The sequence below is a fragment of the Mucor mucedo genome (assembly GCF_025094135.1).
Source record: "Mucor mucedo strain NRRL 3635 chromosome Unknown EV154scaffold_57, whole genome shotgun sequence".
NCBI classification, from domain to species: domain Eukaryota; kingdom Fungi; phylum Mucoromycota; class Mucoromycetes; order Mucorales; family Mucoraceae; genus Mucor; species Mucor mucedo.
The window spans coordinates 124,738-142,439 of record NW_026252341.1 but is presented as its reverse complement, the minus strand read 5'-3'; the positions used below and the strand labels follow the sequence as shown (position 1 = coordinate 142,439).

Sequence of the window (17,702 nt, the reverse complement as noted above, 5' to 3'; positions counted from 1 at the left end):
TGTTTATTGTTTGTGTGCGCTTTCAAAAACAATAATAAAAAAAGGATGGTGCAGAAAAAACCTTTTTTGCTTAAATTTCGATCTTGCAATCTTTACGTTTTACTGACAGTATGCACATCACTATTCACCGATGTAATTATAAATGGACCACTATGGCATTGTACTATTAGATCTGACTTTTTTTTTTTATAGATGCTTGTATATAGCATTATTGTCCCAATCAGTAATTGTTTTGTTTATATTTTATACTCGATTTATGTGACGATCTTAATTATTTTTTCTTCTTCTTTTGGTAGTGCCTTTTGCAATTGATGCGATTCATAATGGTCGATCACCCGATACTGTTGCGGACCCTTATCATAATGAGATTTCAAATAGTGAAGCCGTTTCACAAGATACGGGTGTGTTGCTTGCACTTTTTGCTGCTGGTCTACTGGTAGGATCGCCATTGCTTGGATATGCCGGTAATTTTTATATTTCTGAAAAAGAAAATTCGATCAAGGTTTTTTTTTTAAAATATATATTAACGAATCATTTAAAGCCGATAGAATGAATAACAGACAATTACCGATGGTAGCAGGCATTGCTGGTTTATTGGGTGCTACTTTATTATTTTTATTTGCAACAAAATATTGGGAACTGCTGTTGGCGCGGTTTTTACAGGGATTCTCAGATGCTTGTGTTTGGACGCTTGGGATGTGTTTAGTAGCAGATTCTTTTCCGATAGAAGAATTAGGAACACAGGCATGTCGTACTTTCTGAAAAACTTTTTCCATATAAAAAAAAAAGATACACAAATCATTAATATTTTATAATAGATGGGAAGAGTCTTAGTTTTTCATTCAGTCGGACTTGTGATCGGAAGTCCAGTTGGTGGTACGTTCAACCCAACTTAAAAGAAAATGTCACAAATTACTCACATTTTTATTCTATATTTGTAGGTGGTAACGTCTTTATATTGATGGACTCAAATCAAAAGAAGTATAATTAATTTTTTTTTTTTTTACATGTAGCTCTATACCAGCATGCTGGCTATAAGGCACCATTTATATTGTGCATCGTCTTAGCAGGCATCGATTTGATACTTAGAATATTTTTGGTAGAGCGTAGAAACAAACCCGCAGAATGGTTTTTAGATGATGCAACCCCTACCGCAGCCCCTTCTACGCTTGTTGACGACGCCTTTGTCGAGGAAAAGCCAAAACATGAAGTGACGTACCTACAATTATTACGCCAACCTCGATTGATTTCAGGCATGCTTTTATCTTTCTCGAATGGATGTGTTTACAATGTTTTTGAACCCACGCTGACTGTCAGGTTATCAACAGAGTGGGGTTACAATGCTAGTCAAATCGGTCTTGTTTTTCTGGCTCAAGTGATCCCCACCTTTGTGGCCACACCTGTCTCGGGTATTCTTTCAGACAAGTTTGGGCCCAAGGTTGTTTGTTTTACCAATCTGTTAGGATGTGCCATCACCATGTTTTTGATTGGTATTCCAGGCCGTGATACAGCGGGAGGAATTGTTCCTTTGATTGTCATTTTTGCTATCCAAGGCTTCACCGCTTTTTCGTTTGTCGTACCCGTTCTCTCCGAGATGGCATATGTGGTACAAGAGCAAAATCCGGATGGTGGTGACTCCGGTCAAGGTATGAGCTACTCGTTATTTAACATCGGTAAGGTCCTACCCAACTTATGCACGTAACAGAACGAAAATCTCATTTTAAACCCTTTTTTTTTTTTCTCGTTAGCATTTGCACTTGGAGGTCTTGTAGGTCCGCTTGCCGGCGGTTATCTGTTTTCCGCTGTTGGGTTTTTCAAAATGTGTGTTATTGTTGGTTGCTTTTTGCTCGCATGTTGTCCATATGTTTATATCTACACAGGGCCCAAAGGAAGGTTTATTGTTAGACCCGGAGATAGAGAGAAATCGACAAAGATCGACGAAGAAATTATTGTCAACAAAGACGCGGATGAAATTGTTGATGGACGTACTGCTGAAAAAGGGACTTCTGCCGCATAAAAAAAAAAAAAAAAAAAAAAAAAACTTAATAGGGAAGAGCTCTTTTTTTTTTTGTGCGCTCTTCCTCAAAAATATACCATAATAATTTATTAATCATTGCACTTTTTGTTTTAATAACAATCTGTGCAGACAGAAAGATGCGCATCTAACCCCCCCCCCCCCCTTCCCCCTCCAAAAGATTATTTGAATAAAAATATCTACATGTATTACGCATTGATGCGTCATTGCGCCTTTTTTGTTTTCCTAAAAAAAACAACTCGTTTTCGTCCAAGAGTTAAAACTTTGTCATTGCCGACTGGAGCTTTGGGGGATGGATGATACTGTCACTCAGCTGTGTTATAGAACTGCAGTCAATTCTCAAGATGGAATATATTTCGCAATTCCACACGAGGTAGATAATCCCATGACGATACACCTATTAGGTGGATTTCATTTACCAAAAATAGTGAATGTTAATTTGAAGTCCCTGATGACCTATTTATTTCTTAAAATTCTTAAAATCAGTTACAACCGACATGATCTACAAATAAGTGGGAATATTTAAAGAGGCACACTTACATGCTAAGAGACCTATAGAAAAAAACTAAGCTTTGGTCACCAGTGGCAACTGTCAGTCAATGCATGCTGAAAAGTACACATGATTGGCTGACGAAACTTTATCTAGCAAGATTGGCTATGCCTGTAATGATGTTCTCATCGGTGATCTTTATAGCTGTTGTAGTTACTCTATACGCCAAATCATTAAGTGCTATAATAAAGAACCGTTCTAATATGCAGGTATTTCTTTTAATTTTTAAACGACAAATGTCTATGACAAACTTTGCCAATTTTTTTTTTTTAAAAAAAATAAAGATTGCATAAAACATGGATATCTTATTGCACAGCTCTACAATCTTTCATAAAGGCTCTTGGTTTGAGCATGTTTTCATCTTTGTAATAATGTCTATTTGGAAGACATTTAATGGTTCTGTCGCCATTTAGTTTAAAACATCAGTTGTCCTTGTAGTTGGAATAGCTTTATTCTTTTTTGATCTTACTTCTGGTCACAGAGAGAACACTGTTCAATTGAAGTAAGCTGAGGAGAGTATACTGGAAGATATATGCGAATCCATTCCCACTGCTAACAATTAACTTCACAATCTGATTTGTAATATTATCCATGATAAATTAGTTCATCACTATACTTTCACAAAAGTAATTCTCGACGTATTTGTTATTTTTTTATTTGTACATATAAAAAAAAAATCATGGTGTTACACTAACTTGGGGAGGGGGTATAGAATGGTCCCATTTCTGCCATGCCAGTACTGTCCTCCTCATGTACCAGTTTTAGAATCAAAGGATTCACAAGCTTACTCAGTGTGGGGAAGGGGCAATAAGTGTAGCGCCATTTTGGCATCTCCTGCAGGTGCTCTTCTTTAAGAACTGCAATTGTACTTACAGTCTCCTTTAACAACGCCTATATTATAATGACATAATGATTAGTTTTTTTATCGTATTTGACATTTCTATGACTATAATTACCCTCATATTCCAAAAAAACTGGATACTGCGGGGAAGAAACTCAAGACGATCCTCAAACAATGGACTAATGTCCAGGAACTCTTCTCGCCATAATTCGAAGAACCCTTCCTCGCAAAAGGAAACACTCCACAAATGCAACTTTGTACCTACGGGATGTGAATGTTAGAATTCGCAGTATAAGTATTATCTACTAATATATATTCAAGATAAGCTTGTATAAATACCTGCAGCATGTAAAAAAAATATTTTCAACGTCTTGAAAGTATCAACTGAAGCAAAACGAAATTCATCGGCAATGGTCTTTAAGATGGCCAACGAGCCAAACGTTCCCTTGTGATGGTCAAAGTTGATTTTGACTTTCTCTTTATTTCCAAAGGAGCCAGATACTTCTAAAAACAATACTTCGATCTCTTTCATTTTAAAGAGCTTGATAATCCCATCTGCCTTATATTGGCTCTTATCATCCACTAGTAAGTCCAACTCCTTCAACTGCTTGCTCATCGATTTCAAGACAGGTTCACCTACTTTAAGCTCCGCACCGCAGTGATTCACTGTTACTCCATTAGCGACTGCTTCAAGAAATGGGTATATAAAAAGAGATTTGAATGTAGCTTCTCCATCGTAAATATCTTGAACTGCTGTATAAAACCTTAAACTGAAAAAATGAAATTGTAAATTAATTTAACCAGACTAAAAAATTTATCAGTATATATTGTTATTCTTACCATCCACGAAACATTTCTTGCAAAAATTCACAATCTTCGCTGCTCTCCGGCAAGGTGTTCAATGATTTCTTAAATAAATTTATATCAACCTGTAAATACTATTAGTGTCAGATTGTATTTTAATCTAGTATGTTTAAAATTTTTGATTTTACGCTATCAATCACTTGATCAATGTAGTCAGTGCATTTGGACGGAATGGGAAATTCATTAATCAGATGGGTGTTAAGGTGATCATTATATAGACTTTCATCAAGAAAAGGACGAGATGAAATGCCTTTACCACAACGAATGATATTATGTGCAGCGGGACTAAGAGTTGATAAGGACATTTGTCACAGGATACTTTTTAGATAGAAATATATTAGATATTACCTGTATGGATGAAAGTTATGTTTTTCTTTTTCCAAAAACTTCATCCATTTTTTCCATAAACTTGAATTATCCTTTTTGAAAAATATTAGAGCATGAATTTGCATACTTTTGAAAAAATTCACTTACTTTTGGATTTTGTTCAACATTGTCTGGCTCAACTACACCAGTATTCATACCAGCATTCATAGCAGTTCCCGAATTGATACTATCATTTTCATCAAGTTCATTGCTTACACCTTTTCTTTTACTTGGGCACTAAAATCCATATAATAAAAGCCTCTATCATTCAGTTTTTTTTTTTTATCTGAAGTATATATTATAACTAACCTCCACATTATTGAGCTCCCCATTAGTTATGTTTCCTACGCTGATGCTACCACTGCCTTTAATTATAATCTTTTGGGTATATGAAGCTTTCCTTCTTTTATTTGCCTCCTTCGACAACTTCACCTTCATTTCTGAACTACTTGGCTGTGATATATAAGAAGTGAGAGACCACTTTTTACTACCTTGTGCTTAAATACCAATACTTACAGTGGGTTCAAGTGATAAAGATTTCGCGTGATTGACTACCTCACTTGGTATATTCTTTGATTGCATAATCCAATCGAGATCGTTCTTAAAACTACATTTTATTGTGGCAAACTTTTTATCCTTATTCAAGCTTTGGTGCGTTGATCGATAATAATTGTCAAAACTCCAGTCCTTGATAGGATACTCATTAAAAAACTTTCTGGATCCATTAGCGACGTGCGGAATTTTATAATCTTGCAAGTGCGTTGGTATTGTCATTTAAAACGTGTACATAGCTGATAAAAAGCAATGTCTACGCCTACGTCTTTTTTATTTTTTATTACGTACTTTTTTAAATCACATGATTTTTTAAACAAAATCACACGTCAGCCTTCTTCCCCTCATTTAAATTGATTAAACACTTACCAGACTTCTTGATAACCTTATCTTTAGCCATTATGTTGAAAGTAAAAAAAAAGTATATTCTTGTCACCTACGTACTTTTGTACCTACTTTTATTTTCTACGTCTATTTTTGTTTAAAGGTTTTGAAAAAAATACCTTTTCGAACCTCTTTCATTAATTCCTGCTCTTTTTTATCCGTGTATCTATGTTTTAAGCTATAACGTCGTATGTCTTCCAATAAAGAACAGAGTATCGTTTGCCATATATGGGTTGAATGAAGATATTCTATTCCTTATTGTAGTACAATTTGATAAATTAGATATTGTGAACATATTAATTTTGTAAGAACTATTAATTTCCAATTCTTGTGTTTCAAAAAACAGAAACAAGCCAATTTTCTATGTATATGAAATTTAAAACTTCACCATCACTCCCATGAGCTGGTAAAAGTGTATCATAAGAGAGGTAGTTTCAAGCGAAGTTAAAAGTATTTTTAACTCGAAGTGTCAAAGAGAAAAAATTACAGTTCAAACCAAATAATCAAGCACTTTGCCCAATTTGAAGAAAATTAAGAACAAATCATGGCATAAAAATACAATAGCCTCGGTCTAAACTGATCACTCATATGTTATGTAGGCATCATAGCCCGATTGTTTCGGCCCATTTAGCTTTGAAATCATTGATACAGCAGCAATCTTTAAGTTCAACCAATGATGCATAAGCCAGAAAATCAACCCCTTGAGAGATCATAATTTTTTTGATTATCTACCAATTTTGCAAAGACGTTGATCTCCATCCCGATCATACCGTAGTATATTCAGGAGTCAAAAAACACGAAGGCAGGGTTGTTGATGAAGTAAACATTGGCGCATTCTTAAATGTAAAAGAGTTCCTAAGGGTGGGATGGAAATTTCGAAAAGAACACATTAACTACGAGGAAAGCGCAGTAAACTCAGAGTACGTTATTAAAGGTGATAACACACCCAGAGTTATCTATCGCGTCTATAAATTGGACAGACCTGAACAAGAAAAAGACGTTAAAGGATCAGTATCGGATTTTTGTAATATTATCGACACTTTACATAACAGCAAAAAGGAAAGCATCTATGAAAAATACCTCAAAAAATTCACCAGAAAAACATTTGTGTTTTTCGCATGCCTCGACAATTTCGACACTGACTGTTCTGGCGACTTTTATGTAACCGAAAAGACACTCAATTTTGACGACTTAAACCGGGGCGTTAGTAAATGGAACTGTGTGTATGAAAACAAGCTACGTGTGGATAAGTCAAGTTTCTATTTCAAATTAGAGCAGTCTATTAAGCCTAGACAAGTAATGATTTTTTTTTACATGTATTGTATTAAAAGTTTGATGTGTACAGGTTGTTATCACACTTGGTCTCATCAAGATCTTTTAGACCTTTTGCAACACAGCCAGGCTTACAAAGAGGCAACAACAATACCCCTACCGGACGATGAAGCTTACTGTATGCAAAAAAAATTTAAATGCTGCAAATTATGGACCCAGTTTATAGACAACGAAAACGCCTTTGCCAGAAGGACACCAGGACTTCGTCATTCAATTAGACGACTGTTTTTCTCTTCCTGGTAGTTTTTTTAATATATCTACTATTGTTTCATTGAACTTTTTTTTAAATAAATTAAATTTATTTCTCTCCTCTACGTTTTTTTTAAATAGCATTTACATCAACCCATTGCACTAAATTTACAGCCTATTAAATTTGTTGCATTTTTCTTGGTCGTAGTGTTCCTTATCACATTCGGTAATAGCCTGAATATTTAACAAACAAGCTGATGTTATTAAGGATAACAACACTCTCGTAGACAGAAAAAGGCTTTTGTGATTAACAAACTAACGAACAAATAAAAAAATAAAAAAAAAGACAATCGATTATCAGGCTACTTTAGAAGGTGGAAGGACTTAAATGTTTATCGGTTAACTTCAATTACATACACTGATAAATAGATTTTTTTTTTATTTTTTTTTTGATTATCGACAAAATGAGAACCATTATTGTTTATTAATAGTTCATCTCGACATCCTTATTTGTTGATGACTCTGGTTTTTCTAACTGTGGTGGCAGCTGCGACGATGATTCTGGACTTTTAGTTGCGTTAATAGTGATTGCATTTGAGGGGTAATCCAGCTTGTGCTCAACAGATTCAGTTAAGCGGCTAAAAGCACTTTTATCGCTGGACTTTGTGTAGGAGGTACCAGCTGTATTATGAGCCACAGGTTATGGGAGTTACTTGAATTTTGAACAGATCAATACCCAGAACATTCGGCAACTCAATTGGAATTAGGCCTACCGAATCTCTTGCTCCAAAAAAAGTTAAAATAAAAGGTCGGATGACAGAACTTGCCTCTTCGCCTGTGGTAGAGCTTCCCAAAATTGGTTATGCCGCTAACAAGTTCAAGGTACCTTGTAAAAAAACCAAAACGCAATTTTTGTAATCCCAAAGGCGCCACTATAGAGGCATCGCTCAAGATGACAAGCCAAAAACGCATTTCAACCACAAAAAGATAGTGCACTTGGGTGACCCGTACGTTCTTCGGATAACTAAGCATAAGCGAGTTAAATTATGCTATATTTTTCAAACTTCATACAAGAATTTCCAAAACGTCAATATAACATTTACTCATTTACGTTGTATGTAGAATTTCACTCTTGGTAGGGGTTGACATCAAAAGAACAGTGAAGCAGCTCGGGACCCTGCGAACAGCTTCTATAGTAAGTTCGTGCGTAACTGCGACAGATCTATGGTACTGACTAAAATGGGTAGCCGCTCTGTGAGAGCATACTCACGAATGATTTTATTTGAAAAAGTTAGTACGATGGCCTATTAATTTGATTACATATAAAGCCCTTACACTGAATTGAGTTAATAATACTTATATAATAAGAAGCAGAACAGTAAAGCAACCCGAGCTCCGCGAACGCCTTTAATGAGGCAGCACAGCCAAAACTAAGCTGCTTCAGAAAAGTCAACTCTTTTATTTCCATGCAAGTTGCGTCGAGAATTGGGACTCCCCCAAGCCCACGGAGACGTTCATCACCAAGATAAGTCAAAATGATATCCTAAGTCCTAAACCCATTAAGCCTATCGGTCACGAGAAGGTTAGTCCCCGCGTGGTAATGTCTTCATTGTTTGCCCTTCTTCCGCATCGCCATGTAGATCTCGATGAACACCTCTAATGTTAAGCGGCTTAGCCAGAGGCCAGCTTTTTAACAGGAGTCAACTCTATATCCTTTGGACTTGTAGTTGCGTCGAGAATTAGGATTCCCCCAAGCCCACGGAGATCTTTACACAAAAAAGACAAGCACATACGATATACCAATTCCCAAACCCGTAAGGCCGGCCGGTCGCGAAGATGTTACTCTCCGTGTAATTGTGTTTGGTCCATGGCGATGAAGAGTGGTGAGAAAAAACGAATTTTTCACCAGGTATTTATGACGTAAATTTTGCGCACGCTCCAAAAACACATTCTAAAATCTAATTGGTGACGTACACTTTCGATTCCGATTTACTTATATACCCGAATTTTTGAGCGGTTTTTAAAAGTATAGGACTGCTTTACTTTTGATTTTTAGACAGAGCGTTTATTATTAACTTTTTTTTTTGTTATCTTTGTATAGTAAAATTAGAATTGGAAGGAATGTTTGTAGAATTTATACGAGAGAGAAACCAGTGATTAAAGCCGTTAATTCTTCGAGCTCAGTTTCGGTCAAAGTATATTGCTGGCGTTTAAGTTTATGAATGTTAGAAAGTAGAGTGTCAAAATCTATTGAAGAATTGCTTGGAGCGGTGAGAGGAGCTTGTTCAGTTGGAGTAAGAAGAGCTGAGCTATCAGGCGAGCTTTGGGGAATGGTTGAGAAAGTGAGATTGAAAGAAACTATTTAATTTAAGGTTGGTAAAGAAATGAAGCCGTAAAGAATTCAATAATATTTATCTTTACCTTCAAATACAGACAACCAAGACATATCACACTTCAACAAATACATGTGTTTGCATGCGATATTGTTAAGGCGGAAGTCAGGGCAGCTGCAAGTGATCATTTGTAGATCGTCCACCACAACATCATAACTTACACAAGAAGTTGAGAAAGAATAAATAACATAACCACTTCTACCAGCAGAATCAGTTCTCGCAGTTTCGATGCAATACAGTGTTCTTTACTACATTTCAAGAGTATTTACTTTGGCTTAAGATATCGGGTTCCTTTTTTTTTCAATATAGAATATCTCTTTATATATCCATGAAAATAAGACACTTCAAAAATAAAAAAACAAGAGGGGAACAGGCTACAGATTTTTGATGGGGAAAGCAACCATGGAGCTTCTAAACCGATTTTTGAAGCTGATGACTACATTTATTCTCGCGTTAGAACAAACGCCATCTAATTTTTAGGTCTTTTGGTTGAGCCTTAGTCCCTAAATAATGAGGACTTATTGTGGATTATGACCGTGTAACCTAATTCGACTACGGTAAATATGGCTAAATACCACAAACATGTTGAAATGTTGTCTTTTTTTTATTAATATAATCCATATGTAGTTCATTGATATGTACATATTATAGATGGATAAAAGTATTTATACGTATTGTAAACAAGATTTTCTTATTGGAGCACATGTCAGATTTATACATACTAATGATCTTCTTCTACCGTCACCAGATGCTATACCTTATGTCGATACAACGGTTGCATTATTATTGGATAATAAATGCTATATAGTACGTATTTATTCAGAAATATATTTGATTCGAGTATATAAGTATATGTGTATGTACAAGGAATAGTGCCTACGTAATTATAATTTATTGGTCATCTTGTCTTGTTCTTGTCAACTGTGGCTGCCTGGAATTTAAATCAAAATCTGATCTTATGTATCTCGTCAATACCGTTCTGATATTGCAGGAAGCATTTATGTCTCTGTTCCATATCTGTAGGAAACGTATTAATCGAATGTCGTTGCGGATAAAAATTTGAACAAAAAGACTTACACAGGGCGACCCTTCTCGTTGGCAATTTTGACACAATTTCAGAGGGTAAACATTTTGGAAGGCTCCTATAATAAATATAAACAAATTTTCAGTATCAGTCACCATGCAATAAGCGCAAGATTTCCTACTTTCTTCTCGTTCATAACAATCCGTGGTGTTCCATAAAATGTTGTCTTCATCGTCAACACATTTGAGATGCTTTCTTCTTTCATCACGGTACTTGTAATTGATTTTTCTAAATAACGTGAGAGCATCACGCATGTTTAGTTATTATATATTATTGCCTTGCATGATGTTACAGGTACCTATGTTTGCATTCAAGTCTTGGTTGTTGCATGTACGAAATTTCAGAATAATTTATATTTCTTGTTTGTTGAAGACAGTGACAGCATTTCTGGGATGTATTGTACTCATCAACTGGTATAACAAGAGCTCTTTGCGCGATTGCTCTTTGAATTTTCTATGAAAGTATTAATATTTAATGAGTATACAGACCCCTCCTCTCCCCCCAATTATATCAAAATAGACATCATTATACACACCTTTACTGGTATAGGGGTATGATTCTTAAAGGTCCCACTTAGGGAAGCGTCACCATACGCTACAACGGTTCGGTGCTGATCGTATGGGTTATTTCGGTCCCGCAAATGTTGTTCATTTGTTCCTTTAAATATTCTTCTCTTCTTCTTTCTAGAGCGAGAACTAGAATCCATGGAAAGCTTGTATGGTTCATTCACGTTTGTGTACCCCAGAACCACTGAAGCAGCATGACTGTTAGCCATTTGACGGTTTGAAAACATATACCCCTTTATTTCTCGATGCCTGTACGACTTCATGAATTCATGAATTCTATTTTTGCAGTTACACAATCAGTGATCAAGGTATTGATTTATGACTGTATTTGTTTTACCTTTGGTTTTCAAGAGACCGAGAATTAAAATACGTTTCAAATCCTCCAACGGTGCACACATCTCTTGTTTGAAGCCTTGTATAACTATCTTGAATGTTTGTGGTTGCGCGGCTTCGAAGTTCGTATCTTCTTTGCCATTCCATGCCGGAGCGGTCCCTGTTGTCATTAAAATAAAACATCACTGGATGAATCATATGCTTTAGTTCATGCTCTATACTTACTTGTAAGATAGGTTGCTTATTTTGAATGAATGTTGTTTAATGAGCTGCTTATTTTGTAAAAGCTCTTCTTCGCAATCAACCGCACATATGATATCACGAACACCTATAAAAATAATCACGTATATAAATTCGTTAAAATATTACCATATCGGGATAGACATTTTACATTGCAGATATACCTGGATCAATTCCAATGATGCGATCTTCCATTGTGATACCTGTGGGATTTTTGGATAACGGGTACAGGCCTTTGTCTTTTCCTGCTAGGTTCATGTTTCTTTTTTGGAAATTGACACTTTGTTTGTCCGTTGGAACCCAGTCTGTTTTGATTTTTTCGAAAAGCACGGAAACCATATGTCCATCCGTATTTATACTGAAAGCAAACCTCGTTTGGGCAGGATTGTCCACCTCAAGTGTAGTAGAATCACTATGCCCCAAGACTCTTTGTCTTTGAACTTTACTTAAATCGAACATATTTTCCCACAGTCCTTCACGGAAATGAAAATCACGATAATATTCAATAAATTGATGCTTGAAAATAAGATGATCGTTGAAAATCAACGCAGGAGGTATAAAATAATTTGTTCCATCTTCGTCTTCATTTTGTTGATTTTTATCAAATGCGACTTCAAATAGTCCGTACATAACCTGGGGGCCGGTGTAGCGTGTATGCACGATAGAATCGGACGCGGCAGGAAGAAGACTCCACGTTTTGGGCATCCAATTCTCATCACTGAGACACTTCTGCAAGAGACGGAAGCTAAATCTTAAATATGAATAAGGCGTCTGTATGACTTTTTTGTAGTCATTAATATCGTCGTAATTTTGCCCTGCGAATTCATCCTCGTAAATTATCAAAATTGCATTGTACAGTTCTTCAAATCCAGGTATGATAGTAGTAATGTTCACATTATCAAAAGACCGATGCTGGACAACTCCCGTAGCGGCTATTTTAGCTATAACGTATAGGTTCATTAATGAATAACAAGAATACATAAAACTTTTTATATAAATATTAGAAACTACTTACCTATCGTCTTCACTGCAACTCTTTGGTTAACGCGAGCTTGATGATGATTTAGAAAGGCCGCAAAAACACGAATTATCCACAATTTAAAATTCAGCAAATGCATCCCAACATCTACATTTTCGAAAGTAATGAGTCTTAGCTTTCCAAAGTTTAGGTACACATACTTACTTAGGACAGTGGTTTCTGTAAATGTTCTTGAAAGGCCATATTGAACATTATCTAGTTCTGGAAGCTCGTTTAGATTCTCATTTGCATCATCTTGTCTCTGTTGGATTTGGTTAAATCTTTCGACGTTATCTAGAATGCACTGTTCGTAGTTCTATGAAAAAAAATTTGAATTTTCTTGAACTATGTAGTCTTATCAATTTTTACAAAGAGTTGTACTTACCACCCTTGCGCTTAAGTTTTGAGGATCTCGACAAACTCTTATGAACAAATGAGACCAAAAAGTTTCCGATGTAATCTGAGGAGCATTTGTGCTGAAAGTTAGTAATTGAAGACTTCTGTTGAGAAGCTCGCGTACGTTTTTGAATTGACGATCAAATGATCTAGTAATATCCGCACAGGTTTGAATCATACGCGACATCATATCCATTATTAGCCAAGCCTGGACATTATCTTCTTGAATAACTGCAGCATTTTCTGCGATGTAGGCTTCGTGTATTCGATTCGTCGCTCCTATTGTGCGCTCAAGCAATGTACGTGACTGTAAAAGCTCTTGGTTGTTGGGTTCAAATGTTAACGCTTCATTTGATCTTCGTTCCAAAGAGTGTAACGATTGACTTGTATTTCTGTGTTCGACTATTGTATCGATGGTAAGTCTTGCAACATGCTCAAATTGTGGAAGCAAAAGATTTAATCTTTGCGTCAGATTTGGGAGATACATTTCGTAGACACCCTCAAATGTGCCTACAGTTGTACTGGTGCGTACAACAGCGTCATCAATACGATTTAATTCTTGCTTTAATATGAGTATAATCTGTAAAAGATTTGTATTCGCTGTGTCAATGGTGATATCAATTTCCAGTACTTCATTAACAATGGAATTTATGTTGTCCAGCTGAAGAGTTTGATTTTGAAGTGACGCAGCCTCTCTCATAAAGATTTGTCTTGCAATTTCATCCATTTGTTGAGTATTTTCAGTAGGAAAAACGGCAAGAAGATCGCGAAGTCCATTAGAAAGATTACCCAGATGTAAGTTGTACACAATCATAGCAGTTGATATTTCTCTCAATCTTACAGAGCTGTTCATGGTAGATTCTTGCATACGTAATTGCTCATTTGTGAGATAATTCAAGCACAAAAATAACGCAAAATCAAAGGAGTCCTTACGGATTTGAGAATGCTTTTCAGCAATTTCACGAAAGAGTTGCTACACATATATGATTAATTAAATAAGAACCAGACACAATTTCTATTAATCCCAAGCTCAATATATACCTTGTAACTTCTAAAGTTATTCCTCAATAATGTAGAAATTTTACATTTTCTACTAAAATAACCATGTTGAGGATTTCCGTTTGTAGGGACAGTCTCACCACCAGGTGGAGGAGGCGGAGGAGGATCCAAAGTGTCAGTAGACATGGTATTAGTACGTTTCTGCTTTTTAAATCGGGAGCCTTCAAGAATAATTCAATCGAGAATATGATTTAGACTTAAGTCAATAAAAGTAGATTGTGTATTTTATGAAGTTGCATACCTGACATTTGACCAGAATAGAAAAAGTTTCGTAAAGAAGATAAAGAAACTGACAACAGTATTATTATTTTTCAAGTTATAAAGGGGTTTTTTCGACTTTTGTTGAAAAGAGTTTAAAGGGGAAGGAGTGATGGTAGAATTGTCATAACAAGTTGCATACCTGACATTTGACCAGAATAGAAAAAGTTTCGTAAAGAAGATAAAGAAAATGACAACAGTATTATTATTTTTTAACTTATAAAAGGGCTTTTTCGACTTTTTCTTTCTTTATTCCTTTGTTCACCAAAAGAAAGGAAAAAAAAAGACGGAAGTATCGTAAAAATAAGCAAGTATAAATGATACTTAATCTATTTTATTTAATTTTGTAGACAAAGGATCTATTCAAATATCAAAATGTGGTTGTTTACTTTTAAGCTGATCGTGCTGACCTTTGGTTATCTTTTCCTTTTGTACTGCCCAATTTTTTCCTCATGAAAGGTTTTTTTTAATGGAGGCAAAAGGTTTTTACTGATGCCGGGGTTGGTACCAATACAAGATTTATCTATCGGAGGAAGAAGGCAGTCTAGAATTTGGTTTCCGTTACAAACAGTGTCTTACACTGCCACAGGTATGATAATTTTTATATATTTTCTATGCAAAAAGTCAGTCTTACAATTTATTTTATCATTTTAAAGCATTACTTCATGATGTATAGCCTATTGGAGCTGTTCCCCCAGTGTCCAGTGGGTGTTATCTGATTAATTGGTAAGTGATATAACTTTTTTCTCTATCACATCTGTTTATGTTCATACTAACGCGAAATTTGTATTACAGCTAGCTCAAGACGATGCAAATTACAAGGAAACTTAGAAATGTTTCTATAGCCGCGGTTTCAACACTGTTCGGTCTTTTGTATCTTTACCAAGTAAGGTCATTTCGCATGTAAAAGCCAAAGGAAAACTCTGACGTCATTCTTTTTTTATTCGGGTTTATAAGGAGATGCTTTCGGACGCTTTCGATTTAATTATATACCCGAATTTTTAAGACCTCTTTGCTTTTGATTTATAGGGACACGCGTTTATTATTAAAGTTTTTATTATTAACATTTAGTAAATTTTTCTTAACCTCCTTGCTTGCAAAATCGTCTTTTATGGATTTTGGTATTTCCTCCGGAAAGTACTAGTCCTCTTTTACCGTCTATGTCCAGTAAATTTTGTAGAAAAATAAAAAGCTGAAATAAAGCCACAAACTTTTCCACTATCCAGGTAGTTTAGTTTGACAGGAAAATTATAAAATGCCATTTTTGATCAAACCGTTTCGAGAAAAGTGGTTCTCCTTTTCTTAAAAAATATTAGAACAATGAATTTGCAATCTTTTGAAAAAAATTAACTAACTTTAGTATTTGTCTGTCTCAACTACGCTAGCATTCATATCAGTTCCAGAATTTGAACTATTATTTTCACCAAATTCATTGCCTACAACTTTTCTTTTACTTGAACACTAAAATCTATACAATAAAAGCCGTTTTTTTTTTAAAAAAAAAAAACATTTAGTCAGTTGTTCTTAACCTCCTTGCTTGCAAAATCGTCTTTTATGGATTTTGGCACTTCCTCCGGAAAGTACTAGTCCTTTTTTAGGCTTTGTATACCTTCTATCTATGTCCAGTAAATTTTGTAGAAAAATAAAAAGCTGAAATAAAGCCCCAGTTTTTTACAGGATTCACCTGTAACTAAAACTACGGCCTGTTCAGAACATAATACGCGATGACACTTGTTCTGGACGGTGTTGTCGTTGTGGGTATCGCCGGGCTTGACTAATTGTCGGATTTTCCCTGTCCAAGCTCTTGCCACATGAAACAAACACCATTATACACTTGCCAAAGGATATACTTATTGGATCGTACCCAACTCGGTACTACTGACAACAAGGGTGATCTTTTCGATGTTCAAGATCCCAACAGTATTCCTCAAGAGCCCTAAGAAGTTGGCCAATGGACCCATTGATCGATCGATTGGGAAAAGGAAAGCAACCGGACAACCAGTGCAGGTTAAGATATGGCGCGTGACAAATGTGTACAGGATTCCATGAGGGAAAAACTGGTAGTAATATGAGTAGCGCCAATACATACACTACGAGCTTGCAGTAATCATTGGGGGACTACCTTCAGAGTGACTGGGTATTTGATCTTCTTGCTTCTCTTATGCAAACCGCGTTCCCAGTCAGAATCACCACCTCGGACAACACCAGCATGTTCTCTTTTGGAGCTTGAACGATCGCATACATAGTATTCTCTAAAGACATAGAGATTGGCTGTCTTTGTCTACCATTTAAGTTTCCAGAAGGGACTTCATGTTTCTTGAAATTCCATTATTTCACACCATGTTTGGAAACAGATTTATGAATCACAGTTTTGTAGGTCTCGATAGTAATTATTACAGTAATAGAGGGATAGGACAATAAGGTTGGAATTTCATTGACCTTTTATACAAATAATAGGAATGATAAGTTGAAAAAGGAGAAACCAGTTAGACTTGCAGGAAACAAGATAAATTCTTTTATTGAGTTTTAAATCATGCAATAAAAAAATATAACTTTCAAATATCCATTATGTTGTCAATCAAAACTTTGGTTTTAAAAGTAAATAACATCAAGGGCTTACTTCGTACCAAGTTGAATTATCGATGCCATACAGTGTCCATTATTATATTTTAAAGAGCATTTGCTTCGGCTTAAGATATCGGGATTCCTTTTTTTTTTATCAATATAGAATATCTCTTTTTTGATTTATTGGTGTTTGTAGTTAGAATGCTGCGGTATAAATTCATAAAAATAAGACACTTCAAAAAAGAAAATCAAGAAGTGAACAGGCTGCAGATTTTTGATAGCCAAAGCAACCATGGAACTTCTGAACCGGTTTTTGAGGCTAATGATTACATTTATTCTCGTGTTAGATTAAACGTCATCTAATTTTTAGGTCTTTTGGATGAGCCTTTTATCTCCAATTAAACCTAAATATTTAATCATTATGTTATATTAGAGAGAGGGACGAAGATATGCGTAATCTTTTTGCCAATTTTAGTTAGCTAGTTCTCCGACAACTGTTTTCAAATCAAAGTGACAAAACTCATGAAAAAAAAAACACCAAATTCCATACGCTCTGGCCGTTCTTCAATTTCAAATACCTGTTTAAAAGTTGATGGATCAGAAAGAGACTTACAAGAAGAGCAAAGGGGATGGTGATTCTGATTGTCAAGTACTACCAAAAAAAAAAAAAAAAAAAA

General features: G+C 35.4%; 5 protein-coding genes across 5 annotated transcripts; 2 read left to right on the top strand and 3 right to left on the bottom strand.

Moving 5' to 3' along the window:
- Positions 1 to 19: 19 nt before the first annotated feature.
- EV154DRAFT_511783 (major facilitator superfamily domain-containing protein) lies at positions 20 to 2,230 on the top strand. Its single transcript, XM_051601844.1, has 7 exons — positions 20 to 132; positions 193 to 223; positions 297 to 464; positions 542 to 744; positions 819 to 878; positions 1,013 to 1,673; positions 1,749 to 2,230. Exons 1-7 carry the CDS (start codon positions 46 to 48, stop codon positions 2,015 to 2,017), a joined length of 1,479 nt encoding a protein of 492 aa, XP_051456749.1. The 5' UTR covers positions 20 to 45; the 3' UTR covers positions 2,018 to 2,230.
- Positions 2,231 to 3,212: 982 nt separating this feature from the next.
- On the bottom strand, positions 3,213 to 5,448 carry EV154DRAFT_511777 (uncharacterized protein). Its single transcript, XM_051601843.1, has 9 exons — positions 5,173 to 5,448; positions 4,966 to 5,109; positions 4,765 to 4,893; positions 4,639 to 4,709; positions 4,419 to 4,575; positions 4,267 to 4,355; positions 3,766 to 4,196; positions 3,542 to 3,687; positions 3,213 to 3,476 (listed from the first exon to the last, which is right to left on the bottom strand). The coding sequence occupies exons 1-9, from the start codon at positions 5,428 to 5,430 to the stop codon at positions 3,276 to 3,278; spliced, it is 1,626 nt and encodes a 541-aa protein (XP_051456748.1). The 5' UTR covers positions 5,431 to 5,448; the 3' UTR covers positions 3,213 to 3,275.
- Positions 5,449 to 8,530: 3,082 nt separating this feature from the next.
- Positions 8,531 to 8,773, top strand: EV154DRAFT_422264 (uncharacterized protein; the record flags this gene model as incomplete). The annotated part of the gene is made up of 1 exon (XM_051596081.1): positions 8,531 to 8,773. A coding segment is annotated over one exon (243 nt), but the record flags the coding sequence as incomplete, so codon positions are not given.
- Positions 8,774 to 10,370: 1,597 nt separating this feature from the next.
- On the bottom strand, positions 10,371 to 11,636 carry EV154DRAFT_511766 (uncharacterized protein; the record flags this gene model as incomplete). Its single annotated transcript, XM_051601842.1, has 5 exons — positions 10,371 to 10,648; positions 10,712 to 10,818; positions 10,889 to 11,043; positions 11,126 to 11,432; positions 11,494 to 11,636. 5 exons carry the CDS (start codon positions 11,634 to 11,636, stop codon positions 10,398 to 10,400), a joined length of 963 nt encoding a protein of 320 aa, XP_051456746.1. The 3' UTR covers positions 10,371 to 10,397.
- A 411-nt stretch (positions 11,637 to 12,047) lies between these two features.
- Positions 12,048 to 12,209, bottom strand: EV154DRAFT_398788 (uncharacterized protein; the record flags this gene model as incomplete). The annotated part of the gene is made up of 1 exon (XM_051595239.1): positions 12,048 to 12,209. A coding segment is annotated over one exon (162 nt), but the record flags the coding sequence as incomplete, so codon positions are not given.
- Positions 12,210 to 17,702: the final 5,493 nt, after the last annotated feature.